This window comes from Hyla sarda, chromosome 6 (assembly GCF_029499605.1).
Source record: "Hyla sarda isolate aHylSar1 chromosome 6, aHylSar1.hap1, whole genome shotgun sequence".
NCBI classification, from domain to species: domain Eukaryota; kingdom Metazoa; phylum Chordata; class Amphibia; order Anura; family Hylidae; genus Hyla; species Hyla sarda.
In genome coordinates this window covers 49,750,415-49,775,946 of record NC_079194.1, presented here as the reverse complement: position 1 = coordinate 49,775,946, position 25,532 = coordinate 49,750,415, and the positions used below count along the sequence as shown (strand labels likewise).

General features: G+C 42.8%; 1 protein-coding gene across 2 annotated transcripts; it reads right to left on the bottom strand.

Moving 5' to 3' along the window:
• Nucleotides 1-438: 438 nt before the first annotated feature.
• Nucleotides 439-24,287, bottom strand: TSEN15 (tRNA splicing endonuclease subunit 15). 2 transcript variants are annotated; one of them, XM_056528051.1, is made up of 4 exons: nucleotides 23,697-24,287; nucleotides 19,114-19,195; nucleotides 16,050-16,185; nucleotides 439-1,815 (listed from the first exon to the last, which is right to left on the bottom strand). In XM_056528051.1, the coding sequence occupies exons 1-4, from the start codon at nucleotides 23,787-23,789 to the stop codon at nucleotides 1,611-1,613; spliced, it is 516 nt and encodes a 171-aa protein (XP_056384026.1). In that variant the 5' UTR covers nucleotides 23,790-24,287; the 3' UTR covers nucleotides 439-1,610. The 2 variants fall into 2 exon arrangements, with proteins under 2 accessions (XP_056384026.1, XP_056384027.1); XM_056528052.1 differs by having other exon boundaries at nucleotides 442-1,815; nucleotides 23,715-23,989.
• Nucleotides 24,288-25,532: the final 1,245 nt, after the last annotated feature.

Below are 25,532 nucleotides of genomic sequence, written 5' to 3'. Positions count from 1 at the left end.
AGAGGTTAAAGGGGTACTCCAGTGGAAAACATTTATTTATTTATATCAAGTGGTGCCAGAAAGTTAAACAGATTTGTAAATGACTTCTATTAAAAAATCTTTTTCCTTCCAGTACTTTTTAGCAGCTGTATGCTACAGAGGAAATTCTTTTCTTTTTGAATTTCTTTTTTGTCTTGTCCACAGTGCTCTCTGCTGACACCTGATGCCCGTATCAGGAACTGTCCAGAGCAGGAGAAAATCCTCATAGCAAACCTATGCTACTCTGGACAGTTCCTGACATGGACAGTGGTGTCAGCAGAGAGCACTGTGGACAAGACAAAAAAAAAGAAATTCAAAAATCAAAAGAATTTCCTCTGTAGCATACAGCTGCTTATAAGTACTGGAAGGATAAAGAAAGTAATTTACAAATCTGCTCAACTTTCTGGCACCAGATCATTTATAAAAAAAAATAGTCTTCCACCGGAGTACCCCATTAAATGCTGGTCGTTGCACCAGCACTCTAGAATTCAACCATGTTTCGCTCAACCTAGCTTCATCAGGGTCTTTACCTTTCTTTGCTCCATATGAGGCTTTGGCAAGCCACAAAACAGATATGACTAGAACCTTATACAGAACTAAAATGTATCCTTTATAAGCCGTTATCAGGATATAGGCACATCTAATACCATTGATACATTTTATTGAGTGCAGAGATCACAATATAAAGAATGGCAATATTTGACTGACAAGGTACAATAAATAAAAAAATTTCCATTAAAGCGAACTACTTCTTATTGCTTGTGCCTTATATTTAACATATTTCTTTATGTGTTACACAACGTGTATTGAACGCTTCCAATCCAGACTGTCTAGTAATGCTTCTCATGAGCTCAGATTTCTTGGTTTTCACCCAGAATATTATACAAGGTTTAATATCAAGGCATTACTAGCTGATTTTGGCTTATTATCAACTATTCGGGGAATAAAAAAAATAAATAAAAAAACACCTGTATTATCTTATATAAAGTATAGACTTTGAAAATTAGACTTAAAGGGGTTATCCAGGGAAAAACTTATTTTTATATATCAACTGGCTCCAGAAAGTTAAACAGATTTGTAAATTACTTCTTAATCTTAATCCTTTCAGTACTTATGAGCTGCTGAAGTTGAGTTGTTCTTTTCTGTCAAAGTGCTCTCTGATGACATCTACAAGGGAACCGCCCAGTTTAGAAGCAAATCCCCCATAGCAAACCTATTCTACTCTGTGCAGTTCCCGAGACGAGCAGAGATGTCAGCAGAGAGCACTGTTGTCTGACAGAAAACAACAATTCAACTTCAGCAGCTGATAATTATGGAAAGGATTAAGATTTTTTAATAGAAGTTATTTACAAATCTGTTTAACTTTCTGGAGCCAGTTGATATAAAAGTTTTTTCCTGGAATACCCCTTTAAAATCTGTCTGGATCCCACTCAGTAAGTACCGCACTCCACCATGGTGAGCAGTTCTATCCCCCACAACAGTGTTCTCCAACCAGAGTGCCTACAACTGTTGCAAAACTACAACTCCCAGCATGCCCGGACAGCCAAAGGCTGTCCGGGCATGCTGGGAGTTGTAGTTTTGCATCATTCTGGTTACCGCAGAGACCTCATTTTCTTTCTTTTCCAGCGTTTATTGTCCACGTCGTCGACAAAGTCTGGGGGATCCGGTACCACAAACCCATCCGTCAGTTTGTAATACACTATTGTAGAATCGGTTTCGACAATCGCTAAGAGAACAGAACGTGCCGAGTTCTCGTCTTTTTCTGGCGTATGGTTCAGTTTTAGAAAATGCTGAATTCTGAAAAATAAAGAAAAAATAGTTGATATACAATATGTATATTTTTTATTTACATAATAAAGTACCTTTTTTTTTTCTTTATTTTAGTTTTTTTGGTTGGTACAAGATTGTAGTGCAGGTGACACTGATAAAAAATGGTCTTAGCCTTTCTTTGCTCCATTGGTTTGTAACCCCCGTTTTTGGGTATATGCTAATGGGCCAGCTTGGGGCACGTGGGGTATTCCCAAGCCCTAAGTGCGCCCTGATGTCCCGCCCGCTTCCTCCCCCATCCAGCACGCCTTAAAGGGGTACTCCGCTGGAAAACCTTTTTCTTTTTTTTTTTTTTTATGAACTGATGTCAAAAAGTTAAACAGATTTGTAAATTACTTCTATTTAAAAATCTTAATCCTTCCAGTACTTATCAGCTGCTGTATGCAGTTGTGTAGTTCTTTCCAATATGACCACAGTGCTCTCTGCTGACACCTTTGTTCATGTCAGGAACTGTCCAGAGGCAGGAGAGGTTTGCTATGGGGATTTTCTCCTACTCTAGACAGTTCCTGACATGGACAGAGGTGTCAGCAGGGAGCACTGTGGTCAGACGGAAAAGAACTACAAAACTTCTTCAGTAGCATACAGCAGCTGATAAGTACTGGAAGAATTAAGATTTTTAAATAGGAGTAATTTACAAATCTGTTTAACTTTCTGGCACCAGAAGATTAAAAAAAAAAATGTTTTCCAGTAGAGTACCCCTTTAAGAATATTTAGAATTATACCTCTCCTTCTGCCTCCTTTTCGTACTAACTGCGCAAGTGCCGCTTCCAAAGTATACCCGGAAACGATGTGCGGCACTGCTTCACAGCAACAGCCATCTTGAGTAAGCAGTCCTTATTAACCAGGAAGCAGTGCATGCGCAGTAATTGCGGAAAGGATGCAGAAGGAGGGATATGAATATTAATAAGGAGGGCTGGATGGAGGAGGAAGCGGGCTGGACATCAGGGTGCACTTGAGGATTGGAGACACACTGCGTGCAGCAAGCAGGCTGATAAGTATATACAGAAAAACAGGAATTACCAACTACAGAGTAAACAAACCAACACCTCCAAAGAGTAGTATCAGGATCAAGCAAGGTGCTGGAACTCTTCAAAGGTAAAATGATTTATTCTGCAACGCGTTTCGCGGAAGACCGCTTCATCAGGCATATTGGGAACAGGTGAGGTCAGTGGTATTTATATAACACCATTAACCCATGCACAGATATACAAAAAATTGACAAAATTTTAAAACAATGCAAACTACCGAGTAGAGAAAGGTAAAGACCTCTGATGAAGCTCGGTTGAGCGAAACATGTCAGGGGGGATGTGTTTGTCTAGGTTTTAAAGTTCTGTCTCTCTAGGGTGGATTTAAGTTTTCTGGTGAACTGCAGCCACCAGCACTCAGTCACTGTGTAAAAGGCCACGGCTGTCCAGGCATGCTGGGAGTCATAGTTATGCAACAATTGGAGGCACACTGGCTGGGAAACCCTGGTCTAGAGACATGTCAAAAATTATGATCAATCTCGATCGGAGTGTTCCAACATCGAATGATCGCTAGGAGTGCGGCTGAGCTTAGTGCGCTCTTCTAACGACCGGTTCGATCGATCGGTCGGGGTCTGAACACTCAGACCCCAACAGGTAAAATTATTGACATCTCTCTGCAACATGTCAAAAGTTCTGTAGGTCCATACAATTTCAACGATACCCAATTAATATAGGTTTTGCTTTATTTTACTACTTTTAAAAAAATTATACCTATTTGTAAAAAACAATGTGTATGTCTAAAATTGTCCTCTTCTGACCCCTATAGGGATGTATTAGGGCTCATGATCTATAGTTTTTATCGATACCATTTTTTGTTTTGATGATACTTTTTATTGCTTTTTACAGTTTTATTCTTGTATATAAAGTGACCAAAAATCAGCAATTCTGGACTTTGGTGTTTTTTATGTTTACGCTATTGACTGTGCAGTTTAATTAATGTTATACTTTGATAGTTTGGACATTTCTGCGCACGACAATACCACATATGTTTGTTTACTTATGTTTACATTATTTTATTTGAAAAAGAGGGGATTCATAATTTTATTAGGGGAGTGGCTTATTCTCATTCATAACCAATATTTATGTACATTTTATTCACTATTATTTAGTCCCAAGAGGGGACTATTACATGCAATCATTCAATTGCATACACTGATCAATTCTGTCCCATAGAGTAAAGGACGGATGATGCTTCCAGCTCCCAGGTGAACATACAGTCAGGTTCATAAATATTGGGACATCGACACAATTCATACATTTTTGGCTCTATACATCACCACAATGGATGTGTGAACGGTGTAGGAATTACAACAGTTTGCATATGTGCCTCCCACTTGTTAAGGGACCAAAAGTAATGGGACAATTGGCTACCGGGCAAGCTGGAAGTTGTAGTTTTGCAACAGCTGGAGGCACACTAGTCTAGCGAGAAGACAGGAAGTGAATATCTACATAAACTCAGGCATGTGCTGCAGATGCTAGAGTCATTTTGTTGTACAGATGCTACAGATGTTATAGATATTGCATTTTTTTTTGCCAAAACACAATAAATTCAGTATTGTGTAAATGCTGTATAATGGTCAGCAGTGGTGACTAACAGAGCCCGCTAACTTATAATGGGGTCTGTTGGGCTCCATGGTTATTTGCTTTGCAGGCTACACTTCAGTGACCCCCTTAACTTACAATGGTCTCAGGTTACAACATTTTTCAGTCTTTTCTGGACCATTGTAACTTGAAACCAGACTCACCATACAATGCTACAGACAGTCCAGATCTGTGAAACGTGTCAATGGCTGGATGAACAGACCAATCAGAATGGGCATTCACTGGTAAAACCCCTGTATTACTGAAGCGTATGCACTGACTGGTGTCTGGTAGTGCCTCCCTAGAGTATAGGGAGGTACTACATGTTCTTTACTACTCTTTACCTGTAATCTTGAAGTGCATGTACTGACTGGCTGTCTGGTAGCGCCTCCCTACAGTACAGGGAGGTACTACTAACTCAGATTATTTTCCCTAACTACTCCTAACACCCCTCCTGCCCTTAAAAAAAAAAAAAAAAAAATCAAAGCTTTGTATCATACCTTTCCCCTTGCTCACATTGTTTGAGCCCCCAGCAGGAGAAAGTGGGCGTTCCCCAGCAGGCGCGATGTCACTGAAGCCTATGACAGCTGTGCCTCCCATGCCCCGCACACACTTCCTGAGTTTGGTCTCCTGCCAGGCCGGGAGGAGACCAAACTAACTGTTTGACTTGGCGGCTGGGAACAGAACAGAGCCACCTAGTGGCCGTTTTTTCAATCACATTAAAAACATATAAAAGGTTGAGAACTTTAACAGCAAGTAAAAAGCAAAGTGTCTTATAATTACATAAGGAACAATATATTTAAAGTTTCGTTTGGTGACAGGTACTCTTTAAGAGTGTGATAAGGTCTGACGTGTCTGGAGGAAAAATATTTGCCAGGGGGACTGCATTTGGGCAAACTTTTTTTTAGGTGTTTCCTAGCTTTCCTCTGCTCTGGAGATCACACGTTTAGTCGGCACAAATATGTAACAAATTGCGGTATGTGCTTTAAAAACCACTGTACTCATGCTCCCATTTATTATGGCCTCCCATAGGTCTCTTTTAATGTCTTGCCATGTGGTCGCATCTTTTTCTCATTAAAGCTAGAATGGTTTGTATGTTATTGATGCCTGCTACTACTACTATGACATACTATAGTGTGAGCTTTGTACGGTCGTCTTGTGCTACTACTTTAACAAATTGTAGAATAAGCACTAGGGCACTACACCGACTTCCTGTCAATTCATTCAATTAAATCCCAACAATGAAGGCCTTTTAAGATACACGGTGTCGGAATAAAAAAAAATAAATAAAAAAAATAAAAACATCTTCCGTCGTCCCTTGTAACTTAACCTGACAATGTAGATGATTGAAGGACATTGAGGAGAACAGTCGTTTCTCTATGGCTCGGGCACACTGAATATTCAAAGACAGACAACGGGCACAGTAGCTTTACACACCGCAGAGAATGTGTACGAGCGACTGTAAGAAATGAAAAGAAGTTGTTCCCTTGGGGAGGATCCTGAACAATCGGGGACTTGTGCTGCTGGAGAGCGGAGATGTGGCTGCCGAAATTCTGAGCGCTCATGGAGATTCGTAGTTTATTCCGATCACAAGCTAAAACAACACTAAATTCAGACCTCTACCTCACTTTATATCAGTGCTTCCCAACCGGGGTGTCTCCAGCAGTTGCAAAACTACAACTCCCAGCATGCCCGGACAGCCGTTGGCTGTCCGGGCATGCTGGAAGTTGTAGTTTTGCAACAGCTGGAGGCACCCTGGTTGGGAAACACTGGCATGGAGTTTTGCTTTTCCTGTATTTGCATGGGATTCCTCCCACACTCAAAAAATATAGGGGGGGGGATTTATCAAAACCTGTCCAGAGGAAAAGTTGCCCAGTTGCCCATAGCAACCAATCAGATCGCTTCTTTCATTTTTGAAAAGGCCTCTGAAAAATGAAAGAAGCGCTCTGATTGGTTGCTATGGGCGACTGGGCAACTGAGGTGATCCCACATGATAATCTCTGCACAGTGCTACATAACATGTAAAATTAAAGGAGATCTGCAGCCCTAGACAGTCACTTAGTCCTGCGGATAGGGGATAAGTGTTTGATTGAAGGGGGATTGAACGCCACGGCCCCCCGAGATCTCCTGTACGAGGCCCCGGCAGTATGACAACGTGACCGACATGCCCCCTCCATGTATCTCTATGGGAGAGGCGGAGATGCAGCGTTCGTATATCCCCATCTCTCCCATAAAGCTGTATGGAGGGGGGGGGGGTGTCGTCGACCTCAGTGCGCATGAGCCGTGGCAACCGCCGGGACCCGTGGCTAATAGCGCGCGGCATTGATTGCAGTGCCGCCCGCTATTAACCCTTTAGACGCAGCATTCAAAGTTGAACGCCGCGTCTAAAGTGAAAGTGTGCCGGTTAGCTCAGTGGGCTGTTCGGGATAGCCGCGGCGAATATAATATTGCGTATAACACTGCAAAAAAAAGTGAAAAAAAAAGTGAATAAAGATCATTTAACCCCTCCCCTATTAAAAGTTTGAATCACCCCCCTTTTCCCATAAAAAAAAAAAACAGTGTAAATAAAAATAAACATATATGGTATTGCCGCGTGCGGAAATGTCCGAATTATAAAAATATATCATTAATTAAACCGCAAGGTCAATGGCGTGCGCGCAAAAAAAATTCCAAATTCCAAAATAGTGTATTTTTGGTCACTTTTTATATCAGGAAAAAATGAATAAAAAGTTATCAATAGGTCCTATGAATGCAAAAATTGTACCAATAAAAACTTCAGATCACGGCGCAAAAAATGAGCCCTCATACCGCCCCATACACGGAAAAATAAAAAAGTTATAGGGGTCAGAAATTAAATATAATAGATAAAACAGAAAGAGGCGGCGCTCAGATCCCAAAAGCAATTGAAAGTAGGAGAGGTTTGTACTCACCCGGTGTATGTGGGAGGTCACAGGACAGTGATCCCCCACTAACACCTGGAGTCCTCTTGTCACTTATATACTGAAACAATCTCCGTCATGTAGACATCCCTTAGGGAGGGCGCAGGGTGAGCCGGAATCACAGTGCCGTGGTCCGTGTATGAAAAAAGAACAAATGGAAAAACCAGCGCTCGGAGGCAGTATATAACATAATAACAATCAAACCAAAATGTAGTAGATTGTCACTGAGATGGACTTACTTCACTAGGGGAGATGTGTAGGTACAGTAACCTTTCACATCATCCCCTTCCAGAAGAGTATGACAAAAAGGCCCGGAGGTCCGTGGATAGATAGGGTAGGTTTTATTGCGACGCGTTTCGGAGGGCTTACAGAATCGCCTCCTTCCTCAGGCATATATCAAAGCAAAGTAATAACAGCCCCCTTAAATACATACCATGTCCGGGGTAGAGGCGTGTTAATTGGTTCTTGTGTTCTAATGGAAGGATGGTTTGAGGACCTGCAGATCCGGTTCTGCAGGTCACATGTTCCAGAGTCACGTGATCATAGATCACGTGATACCCAGAGGTATAGTGATTACCTCCTAAGGGGGTCAGAAATTACAATTTTAAACGTATAAATTTTCCTGCATGAAGTTATGATTTTTTCCAGAAGTCCGACAAAATCAAACCTATATAAGTAGGGTATCATTTTAATCGTATGGACCTACAGAATAAAGATAAGGTGTCATTTTTACCGAAAAATGTACTTCGTAGAAACGGAAGCCCCCAAAAGTTACAAAACAGCGGGTTTTTTTTTCAATTTTGTCTCACAATTATTTTTTTCCGTTTCACCGTAGATTTCTGGGCAAAATGACTGACGTCATTACAAAGTAGAATTGGTGGCGCAAAAAATAAGCCATCATATGGATTTTTAGGTGCAAAATTGAAAGAGTTATGATTTTTTAAAGGCAAGGAGCAAAAAACGAAAATGCAAAAACGGAAAAAACCCCGGTCCTTAAGGGGTTAAGGGTCTATTCACATGTAAAGTATTCTGTGCAGATTTGATGCACAGGATTTCAAGTCATTCAGTTTACATTGAAATCTGCAGCAGAAAATCCTGCGCATCAAATCTGCGCAGAATACTGTACGTATGAATATAGGAGGAAGAAATTCCAGCGCAGGATAAAGTGCAACAGCACAGTAAGCACTAACGGGTTTCGGGTCAAGCTGGACCCTTAGTCATGGCATTATACGTATGAATAGACCCTTAAGGTTTTGCTTCTGAACAACAAGCAGAAAACGTTGGGTACTCCGGATAAACACGGGAGCTCTCCTCTCAGCTGCCATGGTGACAGGAAATACTCGTAACCTCATGGAATTCCTCACTGAAACGCTCTCCTTCTAGTAAATCCTGGAATTTCACTTATTTCGTCAATTTCACTCATATGGTGTCTGTGTTTGGCAGAGCAAAATCTGTAAGTGCTAAAATGCTTGAAGGTAAAAAACTAAGACTGTCAACGCTATGCCAAATACCGATACCATTTCAGGTACCCAATACTTAGAATCTGATTTTTTTTTATATATATATATATATTTATTTTTATTAAACATTTTTCTCTAAAAGTACAGAATGTGCAAAATCCAAATCAAATGTAAAGAAAAAGAGTAGGACTAAGAATAGAAGAAAACCATACTGCATCCCAATGAAGCATGACAAAACAAACAGATGATTATAAGATGAGCCCGACAAGCTGCCCAGGTACACCAGCCTTCTGCCAAACTCGCCTGCATCCCGCCCTCCACCGCAGCCCCCCTGCCCCAACCACTCCATTAACAGTGCAGCTCAGAGGTGTCAGCAGAGAGCACTGTGGTCAGACTGGAAAGGAAATTTAAAAAGAACTTCCTGTGGAGTATATAGCAGCTGATAAGTAATGGAAGGGTTAATATTTTTAATAGAAGTAATTTACAAATCTGTTTAACTTTCTGGCGCCAGTTGATTTAAAAAAAAAAATGTTTTCCAGCGGCGTACCCCTTTAATGCGTCATCTTGACCCCAATGGAACAGTTGAAAAATGGCCAAGTAAAGAAACATATCTGCAAATTGGGTAGGAGGGATTCAAGAGCACCCAGGGAGCCTCCGAGACCCTCCAAAATCTGATCTTTTATGGCTATGATACTTTATAATGCAGATACTGTAGATACGCATAGTCGTTTGGTATGTCAGATTCAAACACTTTTTAGGTGTCGCACATTTTGGCAAAACATTAATCTTTCCAATATACTTCATTAAAAATGTTATCTACTTTGTATAGAAATCATGGCTTATTAAAAAAAAAGACCACTAGGGGTCCTCATACCATCCTGAACATAATCCTGTCTGGTTGCAGCGTCATCTTTGTCTCAGCTGAAACACAGGCTGGGACAGAAGTCCAGGAAGTGAGGACAAGACTATCACTTCTCTGTGCTCACTCCTGTCCTATCAGACTGCATTATGAACACGGAGAGGAGGGGGGTTACAGAGCAGCCTGCAGTGATTGGATGAAGAGACCCAGCACAGCACAGCAGACTCAGGGAGGAAGTGAATGCACGGTGAGTGAGGGCGGGCTCAGTGCTTGCCTCGGACACGCCCCTTCCTCAGCAGTAAATGTCAGAAGGAGTGAACCAGAGGTGCGGCCATTGTTCTGAAGTATCCCAGGAGTCTTTTTTCTCGTGCAATTGTGAGCAGCCTGTGTGCCTAAATGTGCTACAATGGTCTGTAGCGTTTTCAGACATGTCTCCCATCAATCTAGGATGTCATTGGTCGGAAAATGTAAAGGGAGCTGTCAGCAGCACATCTTGATGAGTTGCGTGCCCAAGGATATTCAGCAGACAACCAATAATACCCTCACTGGTAGTATGCCAAGATGTATAAGTGACTGTATGTCTCCGTGTGGCGCTCATACTTGATACTGAATAAAATCGAGATGTTTTAATTATTTTGCTTCCATTTTTTTCCCATCATTTGCATACCATTAACATGTCTATCCATCCTGTGGTTTTCATAATTTCACAACATTTCCTTACTAGTGATGCAAATTCAGTGTTGAGGAATGTATATAGCACCTACATATTCAGCAGCCCTGTACAGAGATCGTATCCCTCACATCCCTGATCCCTGAATCTAATTTCGGATTACCTCATTTTTATGTTTTGGTGTGTAGACGATAACCGAAGGACCCAAAGGAAACCAACAGAGAAAACACAAATTCTATGGGGATATCGCCCTTGATAGGATTCAACCCCAGTGCTGCAAGGCTACGCTGCTTAACCACTGAGCCACTGTGCTGCTGACAACTCTTAGGCTGGGATCACACTGTGGAATATCTGGGCAGAATTTCTGCCAGAGATCAAGTTGGCGGCACTAGGACCGCGTGGACTGCATTGCTGTCCCCATAGATGTCAATGCATTTCTGAAAAGATCTCCCAAAAGATCCACCCAGAAATGCATTGCCGTCTATGGGGACGGCAATGCAGTCCGCATGGTCCTAGTGCTGCTGGGTTGATCTCCGGACGAAATTCTGCCCAGAAATTCCACAGTGTGAACCCAGCCTTAGGGTACGTTCACACAGGCAGATTTTTTTTGCAGGTTTTCCGCTGCCTATTTGAAAGGGGGTGGGCTCTTCTGGGCTGTCCGCAGCAGATTTTGAATTTACGCTGCGGAAAATCCGCCGCAAGCCCCATTGAAGTCAGTAGGGACTGCGGCGGACTTTCTGTAGAGTAAATTCCACTGCGGAAAATCTGCTGCGGACAGCTGAGAAGAGCCCGTCCCCTTTCAAATACGCAGCGGAAAATGCGTAAACCCTTAGTGTCCATTCACATGGCAGTATTGCAGAATTCCGCCTCAAATTAAAGCCCATAGACTTCTATGGGATTCCGCACTCCCATTCACACTTCTGAATTTCCGCTTGCGGAATTCCGCAAGCGGAAATTCAGAAGTGTGAATGGGTGTGCGGAATCCCATAGAAGTCTACGGGCTTTAATTTCAAACAGAATTTCGCAAGCGGAAATTCTGCCATATAAAAAGACCCTAAGGCTGGGTTCACACTGCAGAATTTCTGGGCAGAATTTCTACTGGAGATCGAGCCGGCGGCTCTAGGACCGCGCAGACTGCATTGCTGCCCCCATACACTGCAATGCATTTCTGGGTGGATCTTTTGGGAGATCTGCTCAGAAATGCATTGCCATCTATGGGAACGGCAATGTAGCCCCCGCGGTCCTAGTGCCGCTGGCTTAATCTCCGGCAGAAATCCCGCCCAGAAGTTCCACAGCGTGAACCCAGCCTAAGGGTATGTTTACAAGTACTATACATGCTGTGGATTTAATGCTGTGTTCAGCCATTTATTTATACTGAATTACACAGCAAGTAATCCAAAGCAAAAAATCTGCAGCATATACAGTACATAACAACATACCCTTAAAGGGTCGTTCTCACCCCAAACGGTGATGGTATATTGCAAGAATATGCCACTAATTTTTAATTGTAGGGGTTTAACCTTCCGGCTACTTACTGTACAGGAAACTACCTGCACAGCCGATGTCCGGGATCACCTATGTGCAGGGAAAAAAGAAATAGTCTGACCTCCGGGAGCCATCACTTTATAAGAAGGGGATAGCCTTTTAACAATCGCCATGTGTTACATAGGACCAAGTGTAAAGGATTAGCAAAACTTTATTTTATTATCTAATATGGATTATAGTAAGTTATGATAAAATGATGTGACATTTGGCAATGTGCAACACAAAATATAACACAAATAAGAAATCATTACGTTTACTACATATGAAAACAACCATCTGTGCAGCTCCACCAAAGAGTCCTTCATAGCTGGGGGTTTATAGCTAATGTAAAATGCAGGGCACAGAACTGGAGGAGCGCAGCATTAGGCCCAAGGGGGAACGTTTACAGCTCATTTATAAACCTATAACTCAACCTGAATGGGAGCAAAATATAGAAAGTACAAACACCGGGCCATATCATTAGAAACACATTCTATACGTTCAATGGTATAACGCACATGTACATGCCTGGTGACCAAGCTTTACTATATGGCTGCAAATCATATGTAGAGGCTGAGTCACTGCTGCTGTATCCACTTTATTATGTACACTGCTGCTATAGCCCTAATATCCTATATACTGCTGCTGTAGTCATCATATCCCATAAACATCATATCCCATATACTGCTGCTGTATCCATCATATCCAATATACTGCTGCTGTATCCATCATATCCCATAAACATCATATCCCACATACTGCTGCTGTATCCATGTTATACCATATGCTGCTGCTGTATTCACCATATGCCATATACTGCTGCTGTATCCATCATATCCAATATAATGCTGTTGTATCCATCATATCCCTTAAACATCATATCCCACATACTGCTACTGTATCCATCTTACACCATATGCTGCTGCTGTATTCACCATATGCCATATACTGCTGCTGTATCCATCACATCCTATATACTGCTGTTGTATCCATCATATCCCTTAAACATCATATCCCACATACTGCTGCTGTATCCATCTTATACCATATGCTGCTGCTGTATTCACCATATGCCACATACTGCTGCTGTATCCATCTTATACCATATGCTGCTGCTGTATTCACCATATGCCATATACTGCTGCTGTATCCATCATATCCAATATAATGCTGTTGTATCCATCATATCCCTTAAACATCATATCCCACATACTGCTACTGTATCCATCTTACACCATATGCTGCTGCTGTATTCACCATATCCCATATACTGCTGCTTTATCTATCAAATCCCATATACTACTGCTGTATCCATCACATCCCATATACTGCTGCAGTTTCCTTCATATCCCATATACTGCTGCTTTATCTATCATATCCCATATACCGCTGTTTTATCTATCATATCCCATATACCGCTGTTTTATCTATCATTTCCCATTTACTGCTGTTTTATCTATCATATCCCATACACTGCTGCTTTATCTATCATATCCCATTTACTGCTGTTTTATCTATCATATCCCATACACTGCTGCTTTATCTATCATATCCCATTTACTGCTGTTTTATCTATCATATCCCATACACTGCTGCTTTATCTATCATATCCCATATACTGTTGCTTTATCTATCATATCCCATATACTGCTGCAGTTTCCTTCATATCCCATATACTGCTGCTGTATCCATCACATCCCATATATTGCTGGTGTATCTGTAAAATCTAATTTCAAGTGAGGGGGCACTACAGGGAAATCAAACATGTATTACCATATTTCCCTTAGTGGGAACACAGTCTAAATGACAAATCAAGTGGATCATGTGAAAAATATCAATCCAATCTAGCTGTATGGGCTTTCCCTGAGCCATCTTTGCACTTTTGAGAATTCTTCTGATGGACCTGGCTGGCCTGACTTCACTTAACGCGACGTTCTGTTTACCAACCCCTGACCTGACCTGCTGAACCTGCTTAGTCTGACATTCCCCATCTGTTAGTGACGCAGATTCACCCTGACTGCTTACACAGCCCAACGCAACATCAGCTCTTACATCTAGTGTAGACCATGACCAGTATTCTCTCTTACATCTAGTGTAGACCATGACCGGTATTCTCTCTTACATCTAGTGTAGACCATGACCAGTATTCTCTCTTACATCTACTGTAGACCATGACCAGTATTCTCTCTTACATCTAGTGTAGACCATGACCAGTATTCTCTCTTACATCTAGTGTAGACCATGACCGGTATTCTCTCTTACATCTAGTGTAGACCATGACCGGTATTCTATCTTACATCTATTGTAGACCATGACCGGTATTCTATCTTACATCTATTGTAGACCATGACCGGTATTCTCTCTTACATCTAGTGTAGACCATGACCGGTATTCTCTCTTACATCTAGTATAGACCATGACCGGTATTCTCTCTTACATCTAGTGTAGACCATGACCAGTATTTTCTCTTACATCTAGTGTAGACCACGACCAGTATTCTCTCTTACATCTAGTGTAGACCACGACCAGTATTCTCTCTTACATCTAGTGTAGACCACGACCAGTATTCTTTCTTACATCTAGTATAGACCATGACTGGTATTCTCTCTTACATCTAGTGTAGACCATGAACATTATTCTCTCTTACATCTAGTGTAGACCATGACCAGTATTCTCTCTTACATCTACTGTAGACCATGACCAGTATTCTCTCTTACATCTATTGTAGACCATGACCAGTATTCTCTCTTACATCTACTGTAGACCATGACCAGTATTCTCTCTTACATCTAGTGTAGACCATGACCAGTATTCTCTCTTACATCTACTGTAGACCATGACCAGTATTCTCTCTTGCATCTAGTGTAGACAATGACCGGTATTCTCTCTTACATCTAGTGTAGACCATAACCGGTATTCTCTCTTACATCTAATGTAGACCATGACCAGTATTCTCTCTTACATCTAGTGTAGACCATGACTGGTATTCTCTCTTACATCCAGTTCAGACCATGACTGGTATTCTCTCTTACATCTAGTGTACACCACATGTTTTAGATTAAAAGCGTTGCTGTCATTAAAAACAACCTATGACATGTTGATCAGACATGTCAACAGTTGTTGATTGCTCCGGGTCTCACTGCTGCTTTCATGAACATTGAGCTCCCATTCCCAGTAGGCCGAGAGATCTGTATATTTCTCTGCTAAGACTTCTTTGTAGAGAAATGCAGTTTTCTCGGCCGGCCAAGGAGTGGAGCGCAATGGGCCGCAACGGTTCTCAGGAGTGATATCCGGTGCAATCAACAACTTTTCACAGGTCTGATCGACATATCAAAAGTTGTCATTAATGACAGAAATGCTTTAATAAATCACCAACGCATGAAACAATCCTGCTATGGAGAAGACTTTTAATATTTTGACACAGCTAAGAAAATACTAAAGTTAGTTCTTCAACAAAAGAATAACCCCTCCATCATCTGAACATAATGAGATACTAGTGGTATACTAAATGTTTCAATATGCCATTTTGTCTCTTCCACAAATTCCACTTAGGATATGCTGGCAATGGGATTCCGCTGCACAGTATATACTACGGAATTTTAGCAGCGCTGATATTCTGTCGCCAAAATCCGGGCAGAATCCGTTTTGCAAACATTGTCCGCGCAGTCCTAGTGCCGAGTGATTCTCAGAGTTGGCCGCACTACTAAGACTTCTGATTTTGACCATAGCCCAAGAGAATTAAAGGGGTACTCCGCTGCTCAGCGTTTGAAACAAACTGTTCTGAACGCTGGATCCGGGAGATCGTGAAGTCATAGCCCCGCCCACTCATGACATCACGCCCCCTCCCATAGACTTGCATTGAGGGGGCTGGGCGTGACATCATGAGGGGCGCCGGCTCCAGCGTTTGCAACAGTTTGTTCCAAATGCTGAGCAGCAGAGTACCCCTTTAAGGATTATATAGACGTCGCTGTCGGTAGGAAGGTGTGTGTGGGGATGGAAAGGTGCAGTGATTTGTAGAAGTTGTTTTTTCGTGTTGACATGTGTAAGCAAATTTATGTTTATACAGAAAATTTATAAAAGATGATTTTGAATTAAAATTGGAAGCTCTGCAGGTGAAGCAGCATTTTCACAGGTGTGATCACCTACCTCTCATGGCTGCAAGGCACAGAGACTGGAGTGGGGATTATGACTTGAGGCGGGATGTCATTTTTCTCTTCCCCACATAGGTAAACGATATGAAGGTCTGATGAGCCCATAATTTGCACATTGTTCCAGTTCCGTACTAAAAGAAATGATGTAGTAGTGAAGGTGACGCCAAAAATAAGCAAAGATTCCTCTACCATTAACCGTTCGTAACAGAACCTACAACTCTACAACATAAAGAATACATAAAAAACAGACAAGCTGCGAAGCAATCCAATTACCATGGAACCAAAAAAGGTTCTCTTCTCTGAACATATAAACAAATTGGTTAATATGCCCATAAACAAGAGAAAAGACAGGACCAGCTGATGACCTGGTGTGTATGGGGGTCTGCCAACTCTCCCCTACAGATGATATCATCTGAACCAAGCAGAATAAATGTCAATGCCCAATCCTTATGATCTTGGGGAAGATAAGCTAAGCAGGCGCACACTTGGCCTGATCGAGCATGTAACATTCATGGGGGAGACAGAAGGAATAGCGGGTGGCGTTTGTTCAACAGGTATTTAAAGTGGATGGGCAGCTTTAATAGAAATACAAATTATAGATTTTTAATTATTTAGGCTGCATTCACATCACGTTTAGACACTATGGCTGCCGGGTCCAGCTACGGTTTTAGGTTTGGTCACAAAATCAGATACAGGTCAAGTATGAGCCGACAGGAGTCCCTATCTGACTCCAGTAGGCTCATTAAAGTGAATGGGTTTTGCGCCGGTCCAGCAGGGATACGGGAGCTCCTGGTTTTGAAATTTCCCAGCCAAACCTGGCCGCCATAGTGCCTAAACATGACGTGAATGCAGCCTGTGTGAGAGAACACGGTGTTGCTCCATATCAAAACCCATGGATCATAGTGTCAAAAGTGTTATTTCTATCCATTTAAAGACTAATTTCTTGAAGAAGCTCGGTTTTATTTGCCTATATCATGCATACCATTACTAGCTCTACTATGCCATTTGTTTTATTCCAGAACAGAAAATCACAGTGTTAAATGTGTCAGAGGAAGAGGTCAGTCATGGGTTAGTGGACTTCCTGTGAACGACAGCCTGACATCATCACCTATCAGATTCCTCTTGGCGGCTCATAGACCCCATCTAGATCTGTATACTGCTGCTATCTCTACGGGATCAGGATATCAAGTAGTTATACACCTCCCTCTCTAACTCTATCTATATACTGCTGCTGCTGTCTCTAAAGGATCAGGATATATACACTGCTCAAAAAAATTAAGGAAACACTTAAACAACGCAATGTAACTCCAAGTCAATGACACTTCTGTGAAATCACACTGTCCACTCAGGAAGCAACACTGATTGACAATCAATTTCACATGCTGTTGTGCAAATGGAACAGACAACAGGTGGAAATTATAGGCAATTAGTAAACACCCCCAATAAAAGAGTGGTTCTGCAGGTGGTGACCACAGACCACTTCTCAGTTCCTATGCTTCCTGGCTGATGTTTTGGTCACTTTTGAATGCTGGCGGTGCTTTCACTCTAGTGGTAGCATGAGATGGAGTCTACAACCCAAACAAGTGGCTCAGGAAGTGCAGCTCATCCAGGATGGCACATCAATGCGGGCTGTGGCAAGAAGGTTTGCTGTGTCTGTCAGCGTAGTGTACAGAGCATGGAGGCGCTACCAGGAGACAGGCCAGTACATCAGGAGATGTGGAGGAGGTTGTAGGAGGGCAACAACCCAGCAGCAGGACTGTTACCTTTGTACAAGGAGGAGCACTTTCAGAGCCCTCAAGCAGTCCACAAATGTGCATGTGTCCACTCAAACGGTCAGAAACAGACTTCATGAGGGTTGTATGAGGGCCCGACTTCCACAGGTGGGGGTTGTGCTTACAGCCCAACACCGTGCAGGACGTTTGGCATTTGCCAGAGAACACCAAGATTGGCAAATTCACCACTGGCGCCCTGTGCTCTTCACAGATGAAAGCAGGTTCAAACTGAGCACATGTGACAGACGTGACAGAGTCTGGAGATGCCGTGGAGAACGTTCTGCTGCCTGCAACATCCTCCAGCATGACCGGTTTGGCGGTTGGTCAGTAATGGTGTGGGGTGGCATTTCTTTGGGGGGCCACACAGCCCTCCATGTGCTTGCCAGTGGTAGCCATTAGGTACCGAGATGAGATCCTCAGACCCTTTGTGAGACCATATGCTGGTGCGGTTGGCCCTGGGTTCCTCCTAATGCAAGACAATGCTAGACCTCATGTGGCTGGAGTGTGTTAGCAGTTCCTGCAAGAGGAAGACATTGGTGCTATGGACTGGCCGCCCGATCCCCAGACCTGAATCCGATTGAGCACATCTGGGACATCATGTCTCGCTCCATCCACCAATGCCACGTTGCATTACAGACTGTCCAGGAGTTGGCGGATGCTTTAGTCCAGGTCTGTGAGGACATCCCTCAGGAGACCATCCCCCACCTCATCAGGAGAATGCCCAGGTGTTGTAGGAAGGTCATACGGGCACGTGGAGGCCACACACACTACTGAGCCTCATTGTGACTTGTTCTAAGGACATTACATAAAGTTGGATCAGCCTGTAGTTTGGTTTTCCACTGTGATTTTGAGTGTGACTCCATATCCAGACCTCCATGGGTTGATAAATTTGATTTCCATTGATCATTTTTGTGTGATTTTGTTGTCAGCACATTCAACTATGTAAAGACGCAAGTATTTCATACGATTAGTTCATTCATCCAGATCTAGGATGTGTTCTCAGTGTTCCCTATATTTTTTTGACCAGTGAAGTACGGTAGTTATATCCTTCCCCTCCCAGCTTTATCTATATACTGCTGCTGCTATCTTTATGTGATCAGGATATATAGTAATTATACACCTCTCCTGAGGCTGTGTTCACACTTTGCATTTTTGAGTTCTTGTTTTGTTTTTTTTTGCAAACACTTTCTCTCTGCAAATCCAGATTATTGATAGGAAATATAGGCATACCCAAGGACCTCTATATTCTGTATGAAGGCTGATAGGATAAGGTTCTGAATACAATACCTTCTAGAAGATCCATGTAGACCAGAAATGCTGCATAGACTTGTGAACTGTCCGCTACATCCAGCGCCATCATCTCCTTAAACTTAAAAGGAATTTAATAAAATGAATCCTTATGGTAATTTTTTACTGGAGATAAAAAAAAGAAGAACACACGGCATATAAATACATTAAGGCGAAAGCCCAAAGTAAGTTGCATTCCAGCGCGATCTTCATTTCCAGCGAGGAGAGACGCCTGGCCATACTGGGCAGTACAGTTGCCAGGGCAACTGTATGATACTCAAATAAGTTCCATACACCAGTCCTGTTCATTAGAAAAAGGCTTCCTGAGTGTGGTATAGTAACCGTACCGCTCAGCGTGGTCTGCGTCTCTGGACTTGGACTTTTAAAGGGGTACTCCCCTGGAAAACATTTTTTTTAAATCAACTGGTGCCAGAAAGTTAAACAGATTTGTAAATGACTTCTATTTAAAAATCTTAAAGGGGTACTCCGGTGGAAAACATTTTTTTAGGTCTTTATAAGTCAACTGGTGCCAGAAACAAAAACAGATTTGTAAATGACTTATATTAAAAATCTTTACCCTTCATGTACTTTTTAGCAGCTGTATGCTACAGAGGAAATTTTGTTCTTTGTTGTCCACAGCGCTCTCTACTGACACCTCTGTCCGTGTCAGGAACTGTCCAGAGCAGCATAGCTTTGCTATGGGGATTTTCTCCTGCTCTGGACAGTTGCTGATACGGACAGAGGTGTCAGCAGAGAGCACTGTGGACAAGACGAAAAAAAAATTCAAAAAGAAAAGAATTTCCTCTGTAGCATGCAGCTGCTAAAACGTACTGGAAGGGTAAAGATTTTTTAAAAGAAGTCATTTACAAATCTGTTTAACTTTCACCAGTTCATAAAAAAAAAAAAGTTTTCCACCGGAGTACCCCTTTAATCCTTCCAGTACTTATGAGCTGCTGTATACTCCACGGGAAGTTCTTTTCTTTTAGAATTTCCTCTCTGTCTGATCACAGTGCTCTCTGCTGACACCTCTGTCCATGTCAGGAACTGTCCAGAGCAGGAGAGGTTTGCTATGGGGATTTGCTCCTACTCTGGACAGTTCCTGACATGGACAGAGGTGGCAGCAGAGAGCACTGTGGTCAGACAGAAAAGAAATTCAAAAGTAAAAGAACTTCCTCTGGAGCATACAGCAGCTGATAAGTACTGGAAGGATGAAGATTTTTAAATACAAATCATTTACATTATTTAATTTGTTTAACTTTCTGGCACCGGTTGATTTAAAAAAAATGTTTTTCCAGTGGAGTACCCCTCCCGTAGGCTTGCACTGAGGGACAGAGCGTGATGTCACACCCCGTCGGCCCTGTGGTTGCCTGTAATCAGACCTGGAGCGAACACGCTCCGGGGACTGATTACAAACGGGGTGCCAGCGGCGGGACCCCCTTGATCAGGCATCTTATCCCCTATTCTTTCAATAGGGGATAAGATGTCTAAGCACCGGAGTACCCCTTTAACCCCTTAAGAACCGGGTTTTTTTCCGTTTTTGCATTTTCGTTTTTTGCTCCTTGCCTTTAAAAAATCATAACTCTTTCAATTTTGCACCTAAAAATCCATATGATGGCTTATTTTTTGCGCCACCAATTCTACTTTGTAATGACGTCAGTCATTTTGCCCAAAAATCTACGGTGAAACGGAAAAAAAATCATTGTGAGACAAAATTTTAAAAAAAACGCCATTTTGTAACTTTTGGGGGCTTCCGTTTCTACGTAGTACATTTTTCGGTAAAAATGACATCTTATCTTTATTCTGTTGGTCTATACGATTAAAATGATACCCTACTTATATAGGTTTGATTTTGTCGGACTTCTGGAAAAAATCATAACTACATGCAGGAAAATTAATACGTTTAAAATTGTCATCTTCTGACCCCTATAACTTTTTTATTTTTCCGTGTATGGGGCGGTATGAGGGCTCATTTTTTGCGCTGTGATCTGAAGTTTTTCACGGTACAATTTTTGCATTGATAGGACTTATTGATCGCTTTTTATTCATTTTTTCATGATCTAAAAAGTGACCAAAAATGCACTATTTTGGACTTTGGAATTTTTTTGCGCGTACGCCATTGACCGTGCGGTTTAATTAATGATATATTTTTATAATTCAGACATTTCTGCACGTGGCGATACCACATATGTTTATTTTTATTTACACTGTGTTTTTTTTTTATGGGAAAAGGGGGGTGATTTAAACTTTTAATAGGTAAGGGGTTAAATGATGTTTATTCACTTTTTTTCCCCACTTTTTTTTTGCAGTGTTATAGCTCCCATAGGGACCTATAACACTGCACACACTGATCATTGTTATCCCATAGGGACATATAACACTGCACACACTGATCATTGTTATCCCATAGGGACCTATAACACTGCACACACTGATCATTGTTATCCCATAGGGACCTATAACACTGCACACACTGATCATTGTTATCCCATAGGGACCTATAACACTGCACACACTGATCATTGTTATCCCATAGGGACCTATAACACTGCACACACTGATCTTTATCATTGATCATTCTCATAAGAAACCAGTGATCGATGATTCTGCCGCATGACTGCTCATGCCTGGATCTCAGGCACTGAGTAGTCATTCGGCGATCGGACAGCGAGGAGGCAGGTAGGGGCCCTCCCGCTGTCCTGTCAGCTGTTCGGGATGTCGCGATTTCGCCGCGGCTATCCCGAACAGCCCACTGAGCTAGCCGGCATGCTTTCGGTTTCACTTTAGACGCGGCGTTCAACTTTGAACGCCGCGTCTAAAGGGTTAATAGCGCGCGGCACTGCAATCAATGCCGCGTGCTATTAGCCACGGGTCCCGGCCGTTGTTAGAGGCCGAGCCCGACCCGCTATGACGCATAGAAGTAATTTACAAGTCTGTTTAACATTCTGGAGCCAGTTGATATATATAAAAAAAATCCTTTTTTCCCAGAATACCCCTCTAATGGTCTTATGCTTAGGGTATGCCTTTATTAAAAAACCCTTTAGGTCCATATTTTAAATAACCCACAGGGCAATGCTTGCACCATCTCCAATAGTTCTAAAATATATTAACCTCATTCTCTGCAGATCCATCATATATTTCCTTCCATTATTGGAGTTTCATATGAGATGGGATGATGCAATCCACGTGAATTAGTTTGAAGAAACAGCCAAAAAGAAAATTCTAATTAAAGGGGAACTCCGATACTTAAAGGGGTACTCCATTGGAAAACATTTTTTTTTTTTTTTTAAAGCAACTGGTGCCAGAAAGTTAAACAGATTTGTAAATGACTTCTATTAAAAAATCTTCACCCTTCCAGCACATTTTAGCAGCTGTATACTACAGAGGAAATTCTTTTATTTTTGAATTTCTTTGTCCACGGTGCTCTCTGCTGACACCTAATGCCCATATCAGGAACTGTCCAGAGCAGGAGAAAATCCCTATAGCAAACCTATGCTGCTCTGAACATTTCCTGACACGGACAGAGGTGTCAGCAGAGAGCACTGTGGACAAGACAAAAGAGAAATTCAAAAAGAAAAGAATTTCCTCTGTAGTATACAGCTGCTAATAAGTACTGGAAGGGTAAAGATTTTTTAATAGAAGTAATTTACAAATCTTTTTAACTTTCTGGCACCAGTTCATTAAAAAAATTTTTTTTTCCATTGGAGTACACCTTTAACTCCTTATCCCCTATTCACAAGATAGGGGATAAGCATCTGAGTGGGACCCCCACCATCTCCTGCCCTGCGCCAACCGCTGGTCGATAAGTCCCCTTCATGCATCTCTATGGCAGAGCTGGAGATCCAGCACTCGTGTATCTCTGTCTCTCCCATAGAGATACATGGAGGGGGCCTGTAAACCACCAATCCGTGTACGAGGAGAGCTGGGCAGGAGATTGCGGGGGTCGCAGCAGTTCGACCCCCTCCCCCACAATCAGAAATCCATCCAGTGGTTAGAGCAGTGTTTTCCAACCAGGGTGCCTCCAGCTGTTGCAAAACTATAACTCCCAGCATGCCCGGACAGCCAAAGGCTGTCCGGGCATGCTGGGAGTTGTAGTTTTGCAACAGCTGGAGGCACCCTGGTTGGGAAACACTAGGTTAGAGGATAAGGAGTTAAGAACCTGAGTTCCCCTTTAAAACAGGGTTTATTTGTGAGGGGAAAAAAGGTTTAAAAAGCCGCCATATCCCCCACATTGCATTTTTTTACAGGCAGGTGTCAGATGGGAGTCATTTTTACTTTAGCTCTCCCTTTAGTGGCGTTTTTAGGTCGTTTTTACACATTGCAGCATGCTCTATGCTCCAGAGACTTTTATAAGTGGTTACAGTGGTCAGAAAACCGCACTGTGTGAACAGAATGCTGCAGGGCTGGGATAAGACTTCATTGTATTATACTGTCTCTTGCAGGGAGCCCGGGAGCCGCGCGCTGCTCTCTGTCATGTGACTCTAACACGTGGCCCGGTGACGTCACCGCTCCCGGGGACCCGCGCTCTTCAGCAGCGCCCTAGTTGTGGGCGGCAGCCGTCCTGACATAGCGGGCTCAGTTCTCACCCGGGTCTGCACTCTCACCTTCGGGTGTTCCACTATCCATGGCTCCGCCCCTTCCCGGGCACCAGCGGATAATTCCGTAGAAGGAGTCTCCATGAGGAGCAGACGGAAGATGCCAAATTGTAGAGAGTGAAAGGACCTGCGGTGATGTCATGGTCACGTGAACTGCCACATGTATGGGCGGAGTCAGGGTCCGTTATGTGTAGTGGTAATGTGTGCTGCAGAGAGCTCAGTGTGTAGTGCATGCGGCAGAGCGGAGTGTACTGTGTACCGAGAAGATAATGTAATGTGTGCAGCAAAGCTGAGTGTGTACTGTGCACCTAGAAGATAATGTAATGCATTCAGCAGAGCTGAGTGTGTACTGCGCACCTAGAACAGAGTGTAGTGCATGCGGCAGAGCTGAGTGTACTGTGCACCGAGAAGATAATGTAATGTGTGCAGCAGAGCTGAGTGTGTACTGTGTAACTAGAAGATAATGTAGTGCATTCAGCAGAGCTGAGTGTGTACTGTGCACCTAGAAGATAATGTAGTGCATTCAGCAGAGCTGAGTGTGTACTGTGCACCTAGAACAGAGTGTAGTGCATGCAGCAGAGCTGAGTGTACTGTGCACCTAGAACATAATGTAATGTGTGCAGCAGAGCTGAGTGTGTACTGCGCACCTAGAACAGAGTGTAGTGCATGCGGCAGAGCTGAGTGTACTGTGCACCGAGAAGATAATGTAATGTGTGCAGCAGAGCTGAGTGTGTACTGTGTAACTAGAAGATAATGTAGTGCATTCAGCAGAGCTGAGTGTGTACTGTGCACCTAGAAGATAATGTAGTGCATTCAGCAGAGCTGAGTGTGTACTGTGCACCTAGAACAGAGTGTAGTGCATGCAGCAGAGCTGAGTGTACTGTGCACCTAGAACATAATGTAATGTGTGCAGCAGAGCTGAGTGTGTACTGTGCACCTAGAATAAAGTGTAATGTGTGCAGCAGAGCTGAGTGTACTGTGCACCTAAAACATAATGTAATGCGTGCAGCAGAGCTGAGTGTGTACTGTGCACCTAAAATAAATTGTAATGTGTGCAGCAGAGCTGAGTGTACTATGCACCTAGAAGATAATGTAATGTGTACAGTAGAGCTGAGTGTGTACTGTGTACCTAGAATAAAGTGCACTGTGCACCTAGAAGATAATGTAGTGCATGCAGCAGGTGTGAGTGTGTACTGTGCACCTAGTAGATATTGTAGTGCATGCATCAATGCTGAGTGTGTACTGTGCACCTAGAAGATAATGTAGTGTGTGCAGCAGAGCTGTGTGTACTGTGCACCTAGAAGATAATGTAGTGCATGCAGCAGGTGTGATTGTAGACTGTGCACCTAGAAGATGATGTAGTGCATGCAGCAATGCTGAGTGTGTACTTTGCATCTAGAAGATAATGTAGTGTGCGCAGCAGAGCTGAGTGTGTACTGTGCACCAAGAAGATAATGTAATGTATGTAGTGGTGTCTCCAGACACTGGGGGCATTTCTACCATTAAGTGTCCTCAGACAAGTGCTGGTGAGTGTAGCAGCAATCAATAACACCTGATGCTGGCGTCATACGATAGCGGAGGTGCGTATCTCCACAGAACAGAGAGTCCATAAACATCACACAATGAGGAGATGGAATGAACGTGTCACCGCTCCGGTAGGCTGTGCAGAAGGTTTATTCAGTGCAGAAATAAGGTGCTATAACTTGGACGGGTACGCGGCAGGGTAGCTGGGGTACGGTGACAGCTGTTGCGCGTGCGCACAGACCTCTCTTCTACCTACACGACACCACCTAAATACACCTGTGTGATGACGTGAGTAGGAGGGAT